General features: G+C 48.2%; 1 protein-coding gene and 1 long non-coding RNA gene across 19 annotated transcripts in view; one reads left to right on the top strand and one right to left on the bottom strand.

Moving 5' to 3' along the window:
* CLSTN1 (calsyntenin 1) overlaps positions 1-18,418 on the bottom strand; it is a 100,384-nt gene extending 81,966 nt beyond the window's left edge. For all 18 annotated transcript variants that reach the window (XR_013408258.1, XR_013408245.1, XR_013408248.1 and 15 more), the window contains exon 1: positions 18,097-18,418. Coding sequence is in view for 7 of the 18 variants with exons in the window: in XM_077975026.1 (XP_077831152.1) it covers positions 18,097-18,187 (91 nt within the window). In the remaining 11 variants the exon portion in view is untranslated. The remainder of the gene's footprint in view (positions 1-18,096) is intronic.
* LOC144336542 (uncharacterized) lies at positions 9,266-14,670 on the top strand. The gene is made up of 3 exons (XR_013408421.1): positions 9,266-9,946; positions 10,020-10,085; positions 13,415-14,670. It is a non-coding gene; the product is annotated as an uncharacterized LOC144336542 (long non-coding RNA).
* Positions 18,419-22,178: the final 3,760 nt, after the last annotated feature.

Here is a 22,178-nt window from a genome sequence, read left to right as displayed (position 1 = left end):
TTCCTCTACACAGCGTACAGCAGTGAGCATCCCCTGAAAGGCGTGGCCACCCTGCGGAGGCAGTGCCTGCAGAGGCGGCTGCTTTGCAGAGAGCCCACTGCCCCCGCTTGCGCTTGCGGCTCTCCTGCCTCTCCTCCACCTCAACACCTTCCTGCCCTCAGAGGCGGCGCCTCCGCCTGGGCATGGGGGCCCCTCCTCCCTGGGCTTCCTGACGTCATTCTGCAGATCCCAGTGGCAGGCTACTTTCTCGATCCTTTTCTTCTCACTGGCTCAGTCACCTAGGACTCCAGGAACAAGGCTTCTGCCTCCTTCACAACCCTGCTCTGGTACCTCAGTCCCCTGACCCCTTCATCCAAGGTGGGAGTCACGGGGCCACTGATTGTGGCTGCCGCCCCCACAGAATCCTGCGGCGCTGCCACTCCCGTGCCTCCCATCACTCCATCTGAACCAGCGCCTCACCGCTGGTTTACAGAATGACAGTGGCTTCTCTGTACCCGCCAGGGTAGTGGTTCCAGGACCCCAGTCTATACCCGAATCCACCAGGACCCCAGAGTCTATACCCGAATCCACCAGGACCCCAGAGTCTATACCCGAACCCACCAGGACCCCAGTCTATACCCGAACCCACCAGGACCCCAGAGTCTATACCCGAACCCACCAGGACCCCAGAGTCTATACCCGAACCCACCAGGACCCCAGAGTCTATACCCGAACCCACCAGGACCCCAGTCTATACCCGAACCCACCAGGACCCCAGAGTCTATACCCGAATCCACCAGGACCCCAGAGTCTATACCCGAATCCACCAGGACCCCAGTCTATACCCGAATCCACCAGGACCCCAGAGTCTATACCCGAATCCACCAGGACCCCAGTCTATACCCGAGTCCACCAGGACCCCAGTCTATACCCGAATCCACCAGGACCCCAGTCTATACCCGAACCCACCAGGACCCCAGTCTACACCCGAGTCCACCAGGACCCCAGTCTATACCCGAATCCACCAGGACCCCAGTCTATACCCGAGTCCACCAGGACCCCAGTCTATACCCAAATTCACCAGGACCCCAGTCTATACCCGAGTCCACCAGGACCCCAGTCTATACCCGAACCCACATATACTGAAGTTGTTGGTCCTGCAGAACCCAAGTATTCAAAGAGCCAGCACTTCCCATATGCAGGTTTCACAGCCCGCAAATACTGTATTTTCCATTCACGTTTGGTTAAAAAAATCCACTTACAATTGGACCCCTGCAGTTCAAAGCCCGGTTGTTCGAGGCTCAGCTGCACTGTACCGTGACAGTGGGTGAGCATGCGCTGGATTTTTACTGCCAATTTGCCCAATTTCCACTTGTTATGGGTTAAGTATGTTTCTGACAGTCACTTTTGGGAGCTTTATAAGCACTATTTATAACAAGTTTCCATGGGGAAGATACAATTTGGGTTCCAACTTGAACTCCAAACAGACCAATATGAGTTACCTTTTCAAATCAGAAACGGCTTAGGTACCAGGAAACAATGTATCAAGACAAAGCTAGGTTGAGGCAGTTTGCCAGTGATTGCGAAAAGATCCCATGAGCGGAGGTGGTCAGGAATGTCAGCAAGGGGCGAGTTCAGTTTACCCAGGCCTGGGGATAGACTGAGTGGAGGAGTAACATGTGCCGAGCTCTCAGGAAAAAGACCTCAATCTGACCAGAACGAGGCATGGACTCACACTGGTTGGCCACTGCTGTGGGGCTCAGATGCCAGGGTTCCATCACTGCTCTCTGCACCCGCTTGCCCCAGCTTACCTGTCTGTACTTGGGTTTCCAAACGATAAGACAGTACAGCCAGGACTGCTCTACCCTGAGCCAAGGCTGCTGTCCCAAATCCTCATCTGGTCTCCTGCGCCACTGGGCTGAGTTTCCAGATATAACAGAAACTTCAGGAAACCCTTTTCCCTTCTCCCTCAGGCCTAAGCAACAACCAGATCCGGCCGAGGGGCCTATGTTTGTTCTCCCTTTGCCCCTGGCTTCACTCTGTCCACCACAGTGAAAACCTCACACCCAGAAAACACCCACAGCCCAAGCTGAGGGGAAACAACGGCCCTCCAGGCTCTGCCCTGATTATCTGCCAAGACTTAGACCTCCGGCCTTATGCTGTCACTGTCCGCTGGCCCCAGACGCCTCCCAGAGAGTCCTCCCTGAGAAGACACAGGATGTGAGTGACAGCCCATCAGACACACACCGCCCAGCCTCCAGGAGCCACTCTGAAGCGCCCACGCAGACCCGGATCTTCCTTACTCGCCTGATGGTCTGTCCCCTTCCTGGGTCAGCACCCAGCCCTGAATAATTCACTCCTTCGATCTCTGCAGTCAGGCTCCTGTGCAAACCACTCTGCACCACGCATTCCTGAAGATAACATGAACGGCCTCTTAATCACCAACCCACCTGCCTCTCCTTGGTTCTCATGCTTGCATTCACTTCTCTAACATCTAAACTGGGTCGGGCAGGGTGGCTCATGCCTGTAATTCCAGCGCTTTGGGAGGTCAAGGAGGCTGGATCACTTGAGGTCAGGAGTTTGAGACTAGCCTGGTCAACACGGTAAAACCCCGTCACTACTAAAAATACAAGCAGTGGCTCACGCTTGTAATCCTAGCATTTTCGGAGGTCTGGGCAGATGGATTATGAGGTCAGGAGTTCGAGACCAACCTGGCCAACATGGCAAAACCCCGTCTCTACTAAAAATACAAAAATCAGCCGGGCATGGTGGCGGGCGCCTATAATCCCAACTACTCAGGAGGGTGAGACAGGAGAACTGTTGGAACCTAGGGGACGGAGGTTGCAGTGAACTGAGATCACACCACTGCACGTCAGCCTGAGAGAAAGAACAAAACTCTATCTCAAAAAAACTACAAAAATACAAAAATTAGCCAGGCATGATGGTGCATGCCTGTGATCCCAGCTACTCGGGAGGCTGAGGCAGGAGAATAGCTTGAACCTGGGAGGCAGAGGCTGCAGTGAGCCGAGATCACGCCATTGCATTCCAGCCTGGCCAAGAGAGTGAGACTGAGTGAGGAAGGAAGGAAGGAAAGAAGGAGGGAGGGAGGGAGGGAGGGCGGGCAGGCTGGGTACAGTGGCTCACGCCTGTAATCCCAGCACTTTGGGAGGCTGAGGCAGGTGGATCATCTAAGGTCAGGAGTTCGAGACCAGGCTGGCCAACATGGTGAAACCCCATCTCTACTAAAAATACAAAAATTAGTCAGGTGTGGGAGTGTATGCCTATAATTCCAGCTACTCGGGAGGCTGAGGCAGGAGAATTGCTTGAACTCGGGAGGCGGAAGTTGCAGTGAGCCAAGATCGCGCCACTGCACTCCAGGCTGAGCAACAGAATGATACTCCGTCTCAAAAATAAATAAGTAAATAAGTAAAGGCTGGGCACAGTGGCTCACGCCTGTAATCCCAGCACTTAGGGAGGCCAAGGCAGATAGATCACCTGAAGTCAGGAGTTCGAGACTAGGCTGGGCAACATGGTGAAACCCCAACTCTACTAAAAATACAAAAATCATCCAGGTGTGGCAGTGTACGCCTGTAATCCCAGCTACTCAGGAGGCTGAAGCAGGAGAATCTCTTGAACCTGGGAGGCGGAGATTGCAGTGAGTCGAGATTGCACCACTGCACTCCAGCCTGGGCGACAGAGTGAGACCCCATCTCAAAATTAATTAATTAATTAAATTAAAAATAAATAAATAAATAAAAATAAAACCTAAATTGTTGTAACCACATATATCTAGAATGCCTCATTCCACATACCTCTGGATCCTCTTTCCTCTCTGTTCTCTGATCAATTCTCTTGCTCTTGGGACCCTCACAACAATGTATGACATACTTTACATGCAACAAGAAAAATTCAATCAACACAATCTGCTCAGACCCACTGCCATATGCATTGCTTTAAGTAGCGGTAAAAAGCCCAAACCTTCTAAGAACACTCAGAGAAAGTCTAGAAAAAGACAAGATTAATAAACTTTACCAACTGAATCTGCAAATATGTATTAACCAGTGGCATTAATGACCTCTCTAAAACATTATTTCATCCAAACAAACATTAACGTCATAGTTGTTATTAAAGTCACCAGAAGGGAGGGAAAAGGCTGTGTTATGAAACTATCCCAGTGGTACGTGCTCCAATTTAGAAGAGGCTTTAACATGTCAGATTTCATATAAAAAAGCATTTAAGCCAGTATTTATTCTCTATTCAAGGCTCTGAATGTTTAGAAGACACGTATTCGCTGCTTCCTAGCTGAACAAGAGGCGGCTCTCATACACTTGGGCATGGACTTTTTAAACCCTTGCCAAATGAAAACGTTTTCTACAGGAATCATGAGCTGATATCAATGGATATTTACAGACAGCTCAGAAGCAAGCTCTGACCTTGCCAACTTAGGGCTTTATAATCAGTCAGGATTATCAAGGTCCCCTACCGACTAGTCACAAGGCACTAGTAACTGAGGGGCTCGAAAACTCAAAACGACTGTACCCCACCTGTTACTCCCCACCCCCACTGTTCCTTTAATAATTTTAGCCCAGAGTGAGGGAGCCTAAGGAGAAAATGAAATTCAAGTCAGTTCATTTTACTATTTACTTACTAGTCTGATAAATGCTTGAAATGCATGGCAAGAAAAAAAAAAAAAAAGATTAGGGATTATCCAAGAATTTTAATTATTTGTTATCCTTGTTACTAATTCTATAGGTAATAAGAAACTAGCATGAGTTAGTTAAAGCATTTTAAAAGTAAACATAGGGCCGGGTGCGGTGGCTCACACCTGTAATCCCAGCACTTTGGGAGGCCAAGACAGGCGGATCACGAGGTCAGGAGACCATCCTGGCTAACACGGTGAAACCCGGTCTCTACTAAAAACACAAAAAATTAGCCGGGCATGGTGGTGGGCGCCTGCAGTCCCAGCTACTCAGGAGGCTGAGGCAGGAGAATGGTGTGAACCCGGGAGACGGAGCTTGCAGTGAGCTGAGATCCGGCCACTGTACTACAGCCTGGGTGACAGAGCGAGACTCTGTCTCAAAATAAATAAACAAATAAATTAAAAATAAAAGTAAACATAAGCCAGAGTGGTAGCTCATGCCTGTAATCCCAGCACTTTGGGAGGCCAAGGTGGACGGGTCACGAGGTCAGGAGATCGAGATCATCCTGGCTAACACGGTTAAACCCCATCTCTACTAAATATACAAAAAATTAGCTGGGCGTGGTGGTGCGTGCATGTAATCCCAGCTACTCGGGAGGCTGAAGCAGGTGAATCGCTTGAACCGGGAGGCAGAGGTTGTAGTAAGCCGAGATCCCACCATTGCACTCCAGGCTGGGCGACAGAGCGAGACTCAGTCTCAAAAAAAAAAAAAAAAAAAAAGTAAACATAATCTACTTAACACAAGGGCTTTAATCCCACAAATCAAAAGCGACCCTAGTTTTCCATGAGCCTCTGGCTACCATTGGTTCTCACTGGTTCTTACTGAGAAAGGAGTAGAGCCGGTCCTTTGCTGGGTGCTGGGGATGGAAAGATGACGGGGAAGCCTGCACCCTGAGGCCACGGAGAATGAAAGGCAGGCGTCTTCTCCCAAGGGGAGGGAGGAGCATCAACCACAGGTGCAGCTGCGCAGGGACACAGAGGACAAGCAGCTCTGGTGAAAATCTCAGGCCCTAGGCCCACAATTCGACTATTAATACTCTGTCATCTAAGTTTATCAATACTCAGGACCAGTTCCCTCCAGGTGCCAGGAGCCAGGCATAGAAGGGCCCCTAGGTTGGTTTAAAAACCTACTGCCAACCGGGCGCACTGGGCTCATGCCTGTAATCCCATTACTTTAGGAGGCCAAGGCTAGCGGATCACCTGAGGTCGGGAGTCAAGACCAGCCTGACAAACATGGAGAAACCCCATCTCTACTAAAAATACTAAATTAGCCAGACCAGTGGTGATGCATGCCTGTAATTCCAGCTACTTGGGAGGCTGAGGCAGGAGAATCACTTGAACCTGGGAGCTGGAGGTTGTGGTGAGCCAAGATCATGCCATTGCATTGTAGCCTAGGCAACAAAAGTAAAACTCCACCTCAAAAAAAAAAAAAAAAATCTATTGTCAACCAGGTGAGGTAGCTCAGCCTGTAATCCCAGTACTCTGGGAGGCTGAGGCGGGAGGATCACTTGAGGTCAGGAGTTCAGGACCAGCCTAGCGAACATGGTGAAACCCCCTCTCTACTAAAAATACAAAAATTAGCCGGGCATGGTAGCGGGTGCCTAATAATCCCAGTTACTCAGGAGGCTGAGGCATGAGAATTGCTTGAACCCAGGAGGTGGAGGTTTCAGTAAGCCAAGAGTGCGCCACTGCACTCCAGCCTGGGTGACAGGGTGAGACTCTGTCTAAAAAACAAAAGAAAAACCTGTTGCCATCTTGACATTTTTTATAATTTTTGGGCCAGATGCAGTGGCTCACGCCTGTAATCCTAACACTTTGGGAAGCTGAGGCAGGTGGAGTGCCTGAGCTCAGGAGTTCGAGACCGTCTTGGGCAACATGGTGAAACCCTGTCTCTACTAAAAGTACAAAAAATTAGCCAAGCTTGCTGGTGCATGTCTGTAATCTCAGCTACTTGGGAGGCTGAGGCACCAGAATTGCTTAAACCCAGGAGGACGAGGTTATAGTGAGCTGAGATCGCACCACTGTACTCCAGCCTGGGCAACACAGTGAGACTCTGTCTCAAAAAAAAAAGAAAAAGTTTTAATAATTTTTGAACAAGGGGCCCCACACTTTATTTTGCATTGGCCCCTTGGATTATGTAGCTAGTTCTATCAATCTTCATCATTAACTACATCTGAAATATGCAAAAAAAAAAATCAGTGTGACTAGATTCTGCATTTCAGATAGAATTAATTATATTCTTTAAAAGCCACTTAATAGACAACCTTATACAAATCATTCTAAAGTTTTATATTTCTTCAGTTTAAATTTATAACATTCAGCTGTTTTGAAGTGGTCCTGAAAAGTACTATATAAGAAAAATTTTAGGCTGAGCAGGGTGGCTCATGCCTACAATCCTAGCACTCTGGGAGACTGAGGCAGGCAGATTGCTTGAGTCCAGGAGTTTGAGACCAATCTGAGCAATATGGTACAACCCCATCTCTACAAAATAATAATAATAATAATAAATAAATAAATAAATTAGTCAAGCATGGTAGAGTGTGCCTGTAGTTCCAGCTACTCAGGGGGCTGAAGTGGGAAGATTGCTTGAACCTGGGAGGGCGGAGGTTGCAGTGAGCCGAGATCGTGCCACAGAACTCCAGCCTGAATAAAAATGTCTTTGCTATACTTCAAGTATGTAAACAAAGATGATATCCATTTTTACTGAGTTTTAAAATTCCCTTTGAATATAAAGACATATTTCTAAGTGTTTTCTATGTTTGAAGATTGGGTAAACGAGGAATAGTTAATTAAATAAAATCAAAGGACTAGAAAAAATAATTTACTTTTAAACAAAGCACATTTTTAGCCAGCTAGCATAACAAAAATGTAATGAATGAATGAAATGTCGGCTGGACATGGGGGCTCACGCCTGTAATCCCAGCACTTTGAAGGGCCAAATAGGGCAGATTGCTTGAGCCCAAGAGTTCGAAACCAGCCTGGGCAACATGGCAAGACCCTGTCTCTAAAAAATTTTTACATTAGCCAGGTGTGGTGGTATGCACCTGTGGTCCCAGCTACTGGGGAGGCTGAGGCAGGAGAATGGCGTAAACCCGAGAGGCAGAGCTTGCAGTGAGCCGAGATTGTGCCAGCACTCCAGCCTGGGCGACAGAGTGAGACACCGTCTCAAAAAAAATAAATTAAAAAATAAAAAAGAAAAAAAGGAAAGAAAAGAAAAAGAAAAAGAAAAGAAATGTCACTTTCTAAAGTAGTTGCAGTTTGAGAATTGTCCTGTTTTTTCCAGTCCCTTTCATTAAGTGAAGCCCTGCTCCTGGAGGCGGGATACTGACTGTGTGTGTGACTGGGTGGGTGTCCCCCAAACACTGCACGTGCAGCCCTGTGCTAGGCTCATTCCTGAGAAATCCACAGAAATCAAGGCCCAGGCCTCAATGCTCTCGGCCTCTCTTAATGTGTGAGGTGGTAAAAACAATGAACTGTAGGCCTGGATGCCTGCAAAAATACGAAGGCGTGATAAAATTCAGTCCTAAGGAAACCTAACCAAAGGCTCAATGTTTTTAAGAAAAGGGTTGCTCTGTGAGCTAGCAAGAGCCCCGTAGCAGTAGAGTTCAAACAGAGGCTGAATGATCAACACACAGGGACATATGAGGAAACGTCTGTTTTACAGGGAAGGCTATTTAAAGTATAGAGGAAAGAACTTTCAAAGTTCCTTTCAACTCAAAGTCTAAAGTCCGGGGTAAAAATTATATGAGAGACAATGGCAAAGGAAGGAATTGGTTAGATGAAATGCCAGTTTGCACCTAGACTAGGAAAAAATTCAACTTAAAATTCTAACAAACGGCCGGGCGCGGTGGCTCAAGCCTGTAATCCCAGCACTTTGGGAGGCCGAGACGGGTGGATCACGAGGTCAGGAGATCGAGACCATCCTGGATAACATGGTGAAACCCCGTCTCTACTAAAAATACAAAAAAAAACTAGCCGGGCGAGGTGGCGGGCGCCTGTAGTCCCAGCTACTCGGGAGGCTGAGGCAGGAGAATGGCGGGAACCCGGGAGGCGGAGCTTGCAGTGAGCTGAGATCCGGCCACTGCACTCCAGCCTGGGCTACAGAGCGAGACTCCGTCTCAAAAAAAAAAAAAAAAAAAAAAAAAAAAAAAAAAATTCTAACAAACTAGAAAACTGTGAAATGTGTATTTGATTAGGAAAATGCTCCTGTGAGTGATGACGGAGGTCAAGTGGATACAGGATGGTGCAGCCACTTTGTACAACCAGCCGGTAGTTCCTCAAAATGTTAAACACAGGCCGGGCATAGTGCTCACGCCTGTAATCCCAGCACTTTGGGAGGCCGAGGCAGGTGGATCATTTGAGGTCAGGAGTTGGAGACCAGCCTGACCAACATGGAGAAACCCCGTCTCTACTAAAAATACACAATTAGCCGGACATGGTGGCACATGCCTGTAATCCCAGCTACTCGGGAGGCTGAGGCAGGAGAATTTCTTGAACCCGGGAGACGGAGGCTGCAGTGAGCAAAGATCACATCACTGCACTCCAGCCTGGGCAACAGAGTGAGACTCCATCTCAAAAAAAAAAAAATTTTTTTTAATTTAAAAAGTTAAATCTAAGACTTACCCTAAGACCCAACAATTCCACTTGGGTATATATCCAAGAGAAATGAAAACATACGTCCACACAAATTCCTGTACAAAAATGTACATAGTAGTATTTTCCAAATACAAAGTGGAAATAACCCAAATATCCATCAATGAGTAAACGGATAAACAGAATGTGTTATATCCCTACAAGGATATATCATTTACCTGTGAAAAGAAACGAAGTCCTGATACATGCTACAACATGGATGAACCTTGAAGACATCATACTAAGCAAAAGAAGCTAGTCACAAAAGACCACATATTATGATTCCCTTGATATGAAATGTCCAAAATAAGCAAATCCATAGACAGAAAGTAGACTCGGGGTTGCCAAGGGATGGAGGAGGAGGGATATGGAGAATGAGCGCTAACAGATATGGGGTTTCTTTTGGGGGTGATGAAAGTGTTCTGAAATTAGATAGTGGTGATGGCTGCACAACTTTGTGAATATACTAAAATCACTGAATTGTATGCCTTAAAATGTTGAATTTTATGGTATGCGAATTATATCTCAATAAAGCTGCTTTTAAAAAAAAAAGGAGTGGATGCAGAAAAAGGTGGTTTTGTTTGTTTTGTTTTGTTTTGTTTTGAGACAAAGTCTGGCTCTGTCACCCAGGCTAGAGTGCAGTGGCATGATAAAGGTGGTCTTCCTTTTATTTTGAGATGGAGTTTTGCTCTTGTTGCCCAGGCTGGAGTGCAATGGTGCAATCTCGGTTCACTGCAACCTCTGCCTCCTGGGTTCAAGCAATTCTCCTGCCTCAGTCTCCCGAGTAGCTGGAATTACAGGCATGTGCCACCATGTCCAGCTAATTGTGTATTTTTAGTAGAGACAGGGTTTCTCCATGTTGGTCAGGCTGGTGTCGAACTCCCGACCTCAGGTGATCCGCCCACCTCAGCTTCCCAAAGTGCTGGGATTACAGCCGTGAGCCACCATGCCCAGCCGGTGGTCCTCCTTTGTCCTACACAATGACTCGGAGAAAGTACAGATCAAGGTAGGCTTGAAAAGTGGCAGACTCAACAGAAGTTCTTGTCAGGGGAGAATCAGACAGAACGAAAACAGACAGCTGAAAGACGATTCTTCGGCCGGGTGCGGTAGCTCACGCCTATAATCTCAGCTCTTTGGGAGGATGAGGTGGGAGGACTGTTAGAGCCCAGGAGTTCGAGACCAGCCTGAGCAACACAGTGAGACACCATTTCTATTAATTCTTTTTAAGATGATTATTCATGTCTGACCAAAAAAGTAAAAAAGCAAAAACATGACTCTTCTTCTGATATGCTACTACATACTTCTTACTGGGGTTCCGGAATGGGAAGGAAGTTAACTTTCAGATTTTTTTTTTTTTTTTTTCTGAGATGGAGTTTTGCTCTTGTTGCCCAGGCTGGAGTGCAATAGCGTGATCTGGGCTCACCACAACCTCCACCTCCCGGGTTCAAGCGATTCTCCTGCCTCAGCCTCCCGAGTAGCTGGGATTACAGGCATGCACCACCACACCCGGCTAATTTTATATTTTTTAGTAGAGATGGGGTTTCTCCATGTTGGTCAGGCTGGTCCCTAACTCCCGACCTAAGGTGATCCGCCCGCCTTGGCCTCCCAAAGTGCTGGGATTACAGATGTGAGCCACCGCACCTAGCCAACTTTCAGATGTTTTAAAGGTATTTAAGCTGCTTTAAACTCTGTTACTTTGAAGTACGTGAATCTCTGCCAAGAACCTTTAAAAATAAAAACTTTAGTAACAAATCTCGTGAAAATTTTTAATCTAATAATAATATCCTAAAACTAAATCAAAAAATAAGCAAAAATACACCTAAAACATAGGAGAGAAAGAACCTATTGCCGGGCGCGGTGGCTCAAGCCTGTAATCCCAGCACTTTGGGAGGCCGAGACGGGCGGATCACGAGGTCAGGAGATCGAGACCATCCTGGCTAACACGGTGAAACCCCGTCTCTACTAAAAAATACAAAAAACTAGCCGGGCGAGGTGGAGGGCGCCTGTAGTCCCAGCTACTCGGGAGGCTGAGGCAGGAGAATGGCGTAAACCTGGGAGGCGGAGCTTGCAGTGAGCTGAGATTCGGCCACTGCACTCCAGCCCGGGCGACAGAGCAAGACTCCGTCTCAAAAATAAATAAATAAATAAAAATAAAAAGAACCTATCAAATCAGACAATCAGCATTCTAGTTCCCAGGTGGTGGCAGCTCTTAGGGAAAAGATGGGTATTGTATGTCAGGCTGACACAGTGGGGAGGCTGTCACCATTTGAGGGTTCCTATATATGGCCTTTGCATAGCCTCAAAACATCACTTTTGAGGGCTTGTTAGTTTGGCTTTTTTTTTTTTTTTTTAGAGACAGAGTCTTGCTCTGTCGCCCAGGCTGGAATGCAAGTGGTGTGACCTTGGCTCACTGCAGCCTCAACCTGCCAGGTTCAATCAGTTCTCTAGCCTCAGACTCCTGAGTAGCTGGGACTACAGGCATATGCCACCATGCCCAGCTAATTTTTTTTGTATTTTTAGTAGAGATGGGGTTTCACCATGTTGCACAGGCTGGTCTTGAACTCCCGCACTCAAGCAATCCACCCATCTTGGCCTCCCAAAGCACTGGGATTACAGGTGTGAGCTACCATGCCTCGCCATTTGGTTGGTTGTTTTTAGTTTGTTTGTTTGTTTTCTTTTTTTTTTTATTATTATACTTTAAGTTCTAGGGTACATGTGGATAACGTGCAGGTTTGTTACATATGTATACCTGTGCCATGTTGGCGTGCTGCACCCATCAACTCGTCAGCACCCATCAACTCGTCATTTACATCAGGTATAACTCCCAATGCAATCCCTCCCCGCCCCCCGTTTGTTTGTTTTTTGAGACTGAGTCTCACTCTGTCACCAGGCAGGAGTGCAGTGGTGCAATTTCGGCTCTCTGCAACCTCTGCCTCCCAAGTTGAAGCGATTCTCTTGCTTCAGCCTCCCGAGTAGCTGGGACTACAGGTGCACGCCACCACGCCCGGCTAATTTTTGTATTTTTAGTAGAGACAGGGTTTAATCATGTTGGCCAGGATGGTCTCCATCTCTTGACCTCATGATCCACCCGCCTTGGCCTCCCAAAGTGCTGGGATTACAGGCGTGAGCCACTGTGCCAGGCCTTGGTTGTTTCTTAATGCAAAATCATAACATTGTGTAAATCATTTCCACCAATCTTGAATCTGTAGTCCTGAAACACTACTAAAATCCGTATTTTGTTGCAAATCAACATTGTAAATTTCACTTATAAAGACACATTTCTTCAAGCAACTCTTTTTTTTTTTTTTTTTGAGACGGAGTCTCACTCTGCCGCCCAGGCTGGAGTGCAGTGGCCGGATCTCAGCTCACTGCAGGCTCCGCCTCCCAGGTTCACGCAATTCTCCTGCCTCAGCCTCCCCAGTAGCTGGGACTACAGGCGCCTGCCACCTCGCCCGGCTAGTTTTTTTTTTTGTATTTTTTAGTAGAGACGGGGTTTCACCGTGTCAGCCAGGATGGTCTCGATCTCCTGACCTCGTGATCCGCCCGCCTCGGCCTCCCAAAGTGCTGGGATTACAGGCTTGAGCCACCGCGCCCGGCCTCTTTTTTTTTTTTTTTTTTTTTTTGCGACAGAGTCTCACTCTGTCATCCAGGCTGGAGCGCAGTAGCGCGATCTCAGCTCACTGCAAGCTCCGCCTACCAGGTTCACACCATTCTCCTGCCTCAGCCTCCGGAGTAGCTGGGACTACAGGCGCCCGCCATCAAGCCCGGCTAATCTTTTGTATTTTTTTTAGTAGAGATGGGGCTTCACCGTGTTAGTCAGGATGGTCTGCATCTCCTGACCTCGTGATCCACCTACCTCGGCCTCCCAAAGTGCTGGGATTCCAGGCATGAGCCACCGCGCCCAGCCCCTTCAAGCAACTCTTCATACTAAATTAAGACCCACTGAAAACACAAGTTTTAATGATCTAAGCCCTCAACCAGAATACATAAGAAATAGACTCTTGGTGGTTTTTTAGGATAATCAGATCTCTATTTTGTTTCAACTCTTATAAATGAAAACTCTATCCAAAAAAAAATTAAAAAACATATTTTCCTGTCTCAAAGCAATAATAAAAATAATTCAGCACTTTTTTTCCTTTGTTCTAAAATTTTAACGTATCTCAGCTTCCTCATTTTAAACACTTAGACTTGGTTTAATAAGCTTCACTAAGTCTTGCAGCTAGTTCTATGAAATTATAGCATTTTCTAGTTTCAGTGTAATAATTATATTTTATATCCCACAAAAATTTCATTTATTGGTCATATTCTTCATAACTAAAACTGAAATATTAGTTGCTGTTTTTGGCTTAAATATCAAATACTGGCACATATAATGTATGGTATCACCTCCTAAACCTTCCTTTTGAAAAATAATTCCTATAAAACTGCTTGGTTTTATGCTTTTTCTCCCAAAAGAAATATCCAGCCAAAGGATGAATTCCAGCTAACTGAAGGTTCCAGTTAACCAAGTTAATGTTCTAAAATTGGAATATATTCAAAATTGTTCATATTTTATTATTTCTTCAGCAGTTATAGGTCTCCTTTGAGAAATAAATGTTATTTACTTTCATTCAGTATTAACAATGTTAGACTATGGGTAATACTGAGGTCTATATTCGAATGACTTTTTTCCACATCATTACTTATGAAAAACGAGGTAACAAATTAAGAAACCATCTTCCCAAAAAAGCTGAAAATTACAGTATTTTTTTAAAGGGACTGACAGGTGTAGCCACAGAGCTACAGCCTTCGAAGGCCAAGACAGAGTGTCATGATCTAATATCCCCAATACTGCAACCAACAGAATGGATCCTTGAACTTTTTTTTTTTTTTTTTGGTATTTTTGTAGTGACAAGGTTTCACCATGTTGCCCAGGCTAGTCTCAAACTCCTGCACTCAAGTAATCTGCCTGCCTAGTCCTCCCAAAGTGCTGGAATTACAGGTATGAGCCACTGAGGCTGGCGCCATGATCCTTGAAAATTTACCCACTAATGAATTCCCACATCCACACTGCAGAAATTAAGTTTGGGCCAGGTGCAGTGGCTCACAACTGTAATCTCAGCACTGTGGGAGGCACAGGCAGGTGGCTCACTTCAGGTCAGGAGTTCAGACCAGCGTGGCCAATATGGTGAAACCCTGTCTCTACTAAAAATACAAAAATGAGCCCAGTGAGATGGCATATGCCTGTAGTCCCAGCTCCTGGGGAGGCTGAGGCAGGAGAATCTCTTGAACCTGGGAGGCAGAGGTTGCAGTGAGCCAAGATCTCCCCACTGCACTCCAGTCTGGGTGACAGAATGAGATTCTGTCTCAAAAAAAAAAAAGAATTTAGGCCGGGCGCGGTGGCTCACGCCTGTAATCCCAGCACTTTGGGAGGCCGAGGCGGGCGGATCACAAGGTCAGGAGATTGAGACCATCCTGGCTAACACTGTGAAACCCCGTCTCTACTAAAAATGCAAAAAATTAGCCGGGCGAGGCGGCGGGCACCTGTAGTCCCAGCTACTCGGGAGGCTGAGGCAGGAGAATGGCGTGAACCCGGGAGGCGGAGCTTGCAGTGAGCCGAGATCGCGCCACTGCACTCCAGCCTGGGCGACTAAGCGAGACTCTGTCTCAAAAAAAAAAAAAAAAAAAGAATTTAAGTTTACTTTACACTATGTAATTTTTTTCACTATGTAGCATTTATCTGTGAAGTGAAAATTAGGATGCAAAGCTACTACGCTGTCTAAACTGAAATGCTGTTATCCATCTACCCATTCATTCATTCAATCACACAATACTGGCATGCCTCCGGTGTGCTGGTGACGGGAAACATATGCAAAGCAGACACCCTTCCATCTTGGGGCATATGTTCTACAGAGGGGAAACAGACGGTAAACAACTCAATAAGTAAGCAACAAGGCATGTTAGAATGGGCTAAGTGCTATGGAAAAAAGAAAAAGTGTTGCAGGGAAACAGGATTTAGGGGTTCAGGAAGAGAAATGATTTCAAATAGGATGGTGAGAAGAGGCCTCACTAAGTCTGTGTGCAAATGGAAAAATAACCGTGATTTTTATTTATTATGTGGCTTCGAAATGCATTACACGGTTGCGTTTTTTAAATATTCATATAAGCTTTCTATTTTCTCTGCTTCACTGTTCTATTTCCTGATCTCCATGAAGAAGGCAGGTAGCCGACGGACATGACCGTCCAGGGCACGCCAAAGATATTTCTTCTAATATTTTGGCTTACTTACTTTGTTTTTAAGACTGGAGTCTTGCTTTGTCACCCAGGCTGGAGTGCAGTGGCGCAATCTCGGCTCACTGCAACCTCCGCCTCCTGGGTTCAAGCAATTCTCCTGCCTCAGCCTCCCAAGTAGCTGGGATTACAGGCACCCACCAGCACACCCAGCTAATTTTTATATTTTTAGTAGAGACGGGGTGTCACCATGTTGACCAGGCTGGTCTCGAACTCCGGGCCTCAGGTGATCTGCCAGCCTCAGCCTCCCAAAGTGCTGGGATTACAGGCACGAGCCACTGCGCCCAGCTCTACTCAACATTTCTTGAGAACTACAGCTATAATTAAAATAAAATTTGAGGGTCTCTACAAAACTAATAGTTCAAGATGCAATTTATATTAGAAAATTTATCATTTTCTCCAGCAGTCTCTACGTAATCTAACATTAACGATTACTAAAGGTAGCTACAGCATGAACAGGAGTTCATGTCGTACTGCCTTACGGCTGTGAAAACTTCAGATATGAGTTGAAATGATCTCTTAAAATGAGCCCACAGAGTGTCTCCAAACTGTAAATTTACATATGAAATTCACTTGTAATATTTCAAAATGAAATTGTTATTAGCATTTTGTGTAATAATTCCAAAACATTTTCTAACTCGCAACCTGAAAAAAAAAACAATGCGACCAAATAACTGATGTATAAAATGTCTTTATTCTGAAGACTAAGAATCTTGAACTACTGTCTAATGGCACCAAGAAAACTTTAGAGAAAGCAAATCACAAATGACTCAACTAGTCAACACATCTTTCACACCACATTTCTGTAGGTCTCGGGTAATGAAGATATTCAAAGTTGAAATGTATGCTGTTTAAGTAACCAAGGCAATTAAATAATGACTAACAAATGTAGGTGCTATTTAAGAAAGCACCAATTTTAACAAGAAATGGTATCACTGACTAAACTAAATATACTTAAACTGTTCCCAAAATACCCAATCCAAGCACATATTTTTAAAATGTGTGGGTTTTCCCCAAGAGAAGCAAAACTTTGACATTTCTCTTGGATATATTAGAGTTTCAGACCTCCAACCCACATCTGGAAAGAACATTTCAAACTTAGTTTGATGTTACTTTTAAAAATCAAATGGCCAGCAATGAGATACTTAGTGACTAAGATCTGAATTTGACAGAGTCAACAGAATGTCAGAAATGAAATAAAAGAAGTATTCAAAGTTTATCATCCTCGATGTTTAGAAAGGAACATGGAACAAAAGATGCATTTGCCGCCTCTGCCCTTTAATTTTGTGAACACCATACTTCTCTCCTTATGTCACGCCAGGGAAGGGAAAATAAGAATTTTTTTAAAGCTGGCTAAATTCAAATATGACCATTTCATCTGGATTTCTATCAATCCTCCTCCCCAAAATTTCTTTTGATTAAAAAAAAAAATCAGAACAACAGATTTAAGCCTACAGTAGATTCTACAGACTACACCTAGATTACTTTGCTCTAAGGCCAAGGAAAATGTTTACGATTTCAAGATCCACTCAGAAGCAAATACTGTATCTGCAATGCGTAAGCTTTTCGTTGGCAAGACCAGTCAATATCAGAGAACACGCAAGGTTTAAAAGGTTAAGTGGATGAAGGTTAAAAGCTAATAATAAATTAGCCAAGAAATATTACTTCCCACCGAGCCATAAAATAATTTCGGTCCTACAATCCTAAAGAACCAGAGGGATTTCTCGTTTTTGTAGAGGGTATCTAAGCCTCCACGGTCTAAATGACCGTCAGAAAAACTGCACCAAGGCACCAGGGGTAGCAGAGACGGAGATTTCTAACACTGGGTGAGCCCGCGGTCGCAAATCCCATCGCGATTTCACCTTTGGGAGAAAAGGTGGGAGGGAAGTACGAAGTTTCAGCCTCGGCTCCACTGGAAACAGACAACGTCTGAAGGACCCTGGGAGGAGGCGGAAAGGGGCGAAGTCGTGGTGTCCGCGGTGCAGCAACAGAGAATCGGGATCTTGGAAACGGGATGCGGAGGAGTGGGCTCTTATGTAAGCACACACCAAAACTGTGCGTGCACCCCCCGCCTGATGCACCTCTGAGCACACGTACACACAGCATCTCACCCAGGGGTGCAGCCCCAGCCTGCGTGCGCCGCTGAGCAGGGCGGACTGACCCTTCGGCCCGTCTGCTCGTCCCCCCAAATCAGCGCAGCCACCACCCCGGGCTGCAGTGGGGGCGGCCCAGGCCCAGGTGCCCCGCCCGGGACCGAGCCTGGCTTCCCCGGGACGCCCGCAGCGCGCGCCCGCAGTCTCCTGCGCCCCGGCCCCGGCTCCGCGAGCCCGACCCCCAAGCCGAACCCCACGCCCCGACCCGGCTCCCTGCGCTCGAACCCGACTCCCCGCATCCCGGCTCGAATCCCGGCATCCGGCCCTACTCCCGCACCGGGACCCTAATCCCCGCACCGGGACCCTAATCCCCACACCGGGACCCGCACCAACCCAGCGGCCCGGCCCGGCCCTGGGGCTTACCTCGCGCGGCCCAGACCCCGCCGCCGCACAGCAGCCCGGCCAGCAACAGCCGGGCGGCCGGGGCCAGCGCGGGCGCGGGGCGGCGCAGCATCGCCAGCCCGGGGCGGGAGCGGCAGGGAGGCGCGCGGGACGCCGAGCGGAGCTCTCGGAGCTCTCGGGGCTCTAGGGCCCGGGGCCGGCTGCTCCACGGCGCGGCGAGCTCCGGGGATCCAAGGAGGAGCCGCCGCCGCCGCCGCCGTGACGCTGGGCCGCGCGCTCAGGACGCGGCGCCCTCCCCGCCTCGGAGCAGCGCCTTGCTGGAGGCAGCGGCAGCAACTAAGATGGCGGCGACGCTCTCTCTCGGGTCCGGCGAGGGTACCCGGCCGGGGGCGGGGTGGCGACGGGAGGGGCGGGGATGGGGAGCGACGCGAGGCGCGCGCGCGGCGGACCCGGGGAGCGCGCGGGCCCGGAAGGGAAGGGGCGGGGAGGTGAGGGAGCGCGCGCGGCGGACCCGGGAGAGGGCGCGCCTCCGAGCCCGTCGGCCCCGCCTGGAGCGCGCGCCCGCGGGGACGCGCCTGGGGTGGGTTCCAAGCGGCCGGGAGGGGCCCGGGGGACTGTATCCCTTTCCGCGGCCGCAGCTAGAGAGCCTCAACTCCGCGTCCCCACGCGCGCTCCCGGACTCCTAAGGCCGGGCGAGCGGTACCCGGGGACCCGCGCCTCCTTCTCCACCCCGAGGACTCATCCTTCCCACCCGCTCCGCCGAGGAGCGCAGACCCCGGCGGGGGAGTGCGGCCCAGGACCCTTGTCACTTAGGGCAGGTCGCGTCGCCTCCCAGAACCTCGGGGTCCTCGTCTCCCCGGTGGAGGTGATGAGAGGAGTCATGAAAGGGGGTCCAGGAGACTAGGTCAGCGAAACGCGCCTGGTAAACAGTCAAGGGCCGCACAGCACTACCCGCACCGACTCCCGCCCCGGGACTTGCCCCCAGGGAGTCTGTCCTGAATTGACTGAAGGAATCTATTTGAGACTTTCTAAAGGCGGCTGGTGTGCGCGCTCTTTCTCAGTGACACAGTGCGATGCTGGTTCTTAGAAAAGCGGAGGTCCGAGTGGATAGAGAGGACAGAGGAGTCCTCCCCTTCTACCGTGGATCCCTACAGGGATCTTGGGGTCCTCCCACTTTCCCAGCGTCCTGCGGCCCCCTCCTCCTCTCCTCTGGACCCCTGGCACCCCCCACAGTGGAGGAAAGGCCTGGAACAGCTGTGGATGGGCGTGTGTGCAGGCACCGTACCCTATGAGACACTATTGGCTCCATTTTGCAGATAAGGAAACTAAGTCAGAAAGGTGAAATGATTCCCCCGTTGGGACAACTATTGTAAAAAGAATCAGCCCTCAAGGACAGGGTGTTCGCATTAGAGGGACACCAACAGCAAAAAGTTGAACACTAAAATGTTCATTTTTCGAGACTGCTAGAAGAGCTATCCATGAATGTCATTGCTCCAGGTGGGGGTGGAGGAGGCTGGGCAGCACTGGAGGTTGGGTGGAGACTGGTTTGTGGGGCGCAGAGGACTTATTTAGGAGAGTAGTGGGCAAAGAGCCCAAAAACATAGATTGAGGCCAGATTGGGGGAATGGACTTGATCCTACAGTCAACAGGAAGACCTGGAACGGCTGGGAACAGCGGTGTGATGTGACCTGGGGAAGGCTTCAAAAGCAATCTAGAATCCAGCTCCCTGCACCTTGTTCCCTGTAAGCGTCCTGCACCAAAGCCTAAAGATTCCATCTTGCTAATTTCTCTCCTTCCTTCCCTTGCTCCCCCTCCCCTAGGTTGAGGAAGACCAGACTCCCCTTGGTTGGACCCTTCCCAAAGCACCTGCCTGGCCCGGCAGGCTCCAAGCCACACCCACCACTCCTTCCAGCCAAGGCTTTGAGTCATCCTCTCCCCTGGTGACGGATGTTGCCATTGCTTCTGCCCCTTCTGGAGTTATAAACTCAGTGAGTGCCTCCCTGCTGCCACCTCATCAGGTCCAGACATCTCTGCCGGGCTTCCCATCCTCCACCCAGCTGACCTCAGGGCATGCTGTCTGCCACTGTCTCCTCTTATTCACTCCCCTCCCAGGGTCAGCATCACACTTCCTCCTCCACCCATACCCCGAGCCTTAGGTCCTTACAAGGAGCTTCTGGGCTGTCTCCTTCAGGAAGTCCTCATGCCAGCCCTCTCTCCCCAGCCCCCAGCTGCTCTAACCAAACAGTTCAGCTTTATAATCTGCTGCCTGTGCTGTCGACTGACTAATCCATCAGTGTCCTTTTCTCCTCCCCACTGTATTCTAGTGGGAAGGACCCAGATGGTCTAGTCAGACAGGACTGGACTTCGGTGCTGGCCTCTGCGACTGCAAACAACCTTGGACAGGTTATGGAACTTTCAGAATCTCTTTCCTCACCTGTGAAATGGAACAATCTCTACTTCTTAGAGTTGTGAGAATTAAATGAAATTATGCCACATAGATCTAGAAATACCAGGCTCTATGTGGCAAATAAATGAAAGTGCCACATAGATCCTGGTATTTCTAGATATAGGAGTTTCTTTTTCCCCTCAAGAAGAAGACTTCTGTGCTTCTAGTATACCAGCGAACACAGTAGGTACTCAATAAATAGTGATGAACTCAATGAATTGCTGAGTTAGGTTTTATTATTATGGAGATCACATTTCAGAGGGTGAAAAAAAAATGTACCCTGTAGATTTCCAGGGACCTTCGAGATTTGCAAAACATAAAATTGGAAAGGTTTAATCTCAGCACTATGTTTGCAGTCCATAGGCTGATGATGCCAAGAGGGGAAATTTAATGTGTTCAGTTCTATTAAAAACACAAACAAAAGCTCTTCAGTGTCTGGAATCCTGATCCCTTTATCTTCTCACCCTTACTGTCCCTTAAAGAAACAAAGAGATAGATCAAAAAGATCCAGCGTTAGATGGGGCAGACAGACGGCTTGGTGAGCTCAGTGCAACCTGCACCTGCTGGGATTTCGCCCACATGAGAGTGAGTCCGGCCACAAGGCTCAGCTTGAAAGTCTCGGAAATGGGGGAACCAGTAAACTCGGTTTCTGCTCTGCCTGACAATAGCCTCAGCCACATTGGCACATTTCAAAGGTTTCCCGCATGATGGATTAGTTAATCCTCCAAATGGCCCTGAGGTGGGGATCGATTCAGGCTTATGCTATGGTTAGCTGGGAGAGGGGCCTTGCCTGAGCTGAGCCAGCCACTGACAAAGCGGCAGCATCAGGGTCCCTGGAGCCATGGGGAATGAGGCATCACCCAGGCCGGTCCTGAGCTGGGAACATAGACTTGAGGATAAGGAGATGGCTTTGTTAAGCTGGTGGAGGAAGATCTGTACTTTTGAATGTATAGTGAATCTATCTGAGACAGTAGATGAAGCGAACACAAGAAAATTTTCCAAGATGCTGCACCTTCTGAGATGACTGTTGCTGATACCATATCACGATAATAACATATCATCTGTGCTTCCAGCAATCCTTTACAGAGGTACTTTTGGCCAGGCACAGTGGCTCATGCCTATAATCCCAGCACTTTGGGAGGCTGAGGTGGGCAGACTATTTGAGGCCAGGAGTTTGAGACCAGCCTCAACAACATGGCAAAACTGTCTCTACTAAAAATACAAAAATCAGCCAGGCGTTGTGGCGGGCACCTGTAATCCCAGCTACTTGGGAGGCTGAGGCAGGAGAATCACTTGAACCTGGGAGGCAGAAGTTGCAGTGAGCCAAGATGGTGCCACTGCACTGAAGCCTGGGTGACAGAGCAAGACTCCACTCAAAAAACAAAAAAAGATACTTGTATTGTTCCTATTTTACAGATGAGGAAAATATCAAATTTGCTCAAGAGTACATTGCTAGAAAGTTGGACCCCCGAGATTCAATTTCATGTCCATCTGAACCCAAAACGGAGCCTTAGCCTCAGTGTGAAATTACCCCCACAGATACCAAAATAACCCCTGCACAGGATCCCACAGCTTGGAGCCAGCCTGCTCCCCAACACTGAGAAGGTGGGGCTTCAAGCAAGCCCTGGCTTTGCCACCTCCAACTGTTGAGGCCGAT

Source organism: Macaca mulatta, chromosome 1, assembly GCF_049350105.2.
Source record: "Macaca mulatta isolate MMU2019108-1 chromosome 1, T2T-MMU8v2.0, whole genome shotgun sequence".
NCBI lineage: Eukaryota > Metazoa > Chordata > Mammalia > Primates > Cercopithecidae > Macaca > Macaca mulatta.
This window is presented reverse-complemented; position numbering and strand designations above follow the sequence as displayed.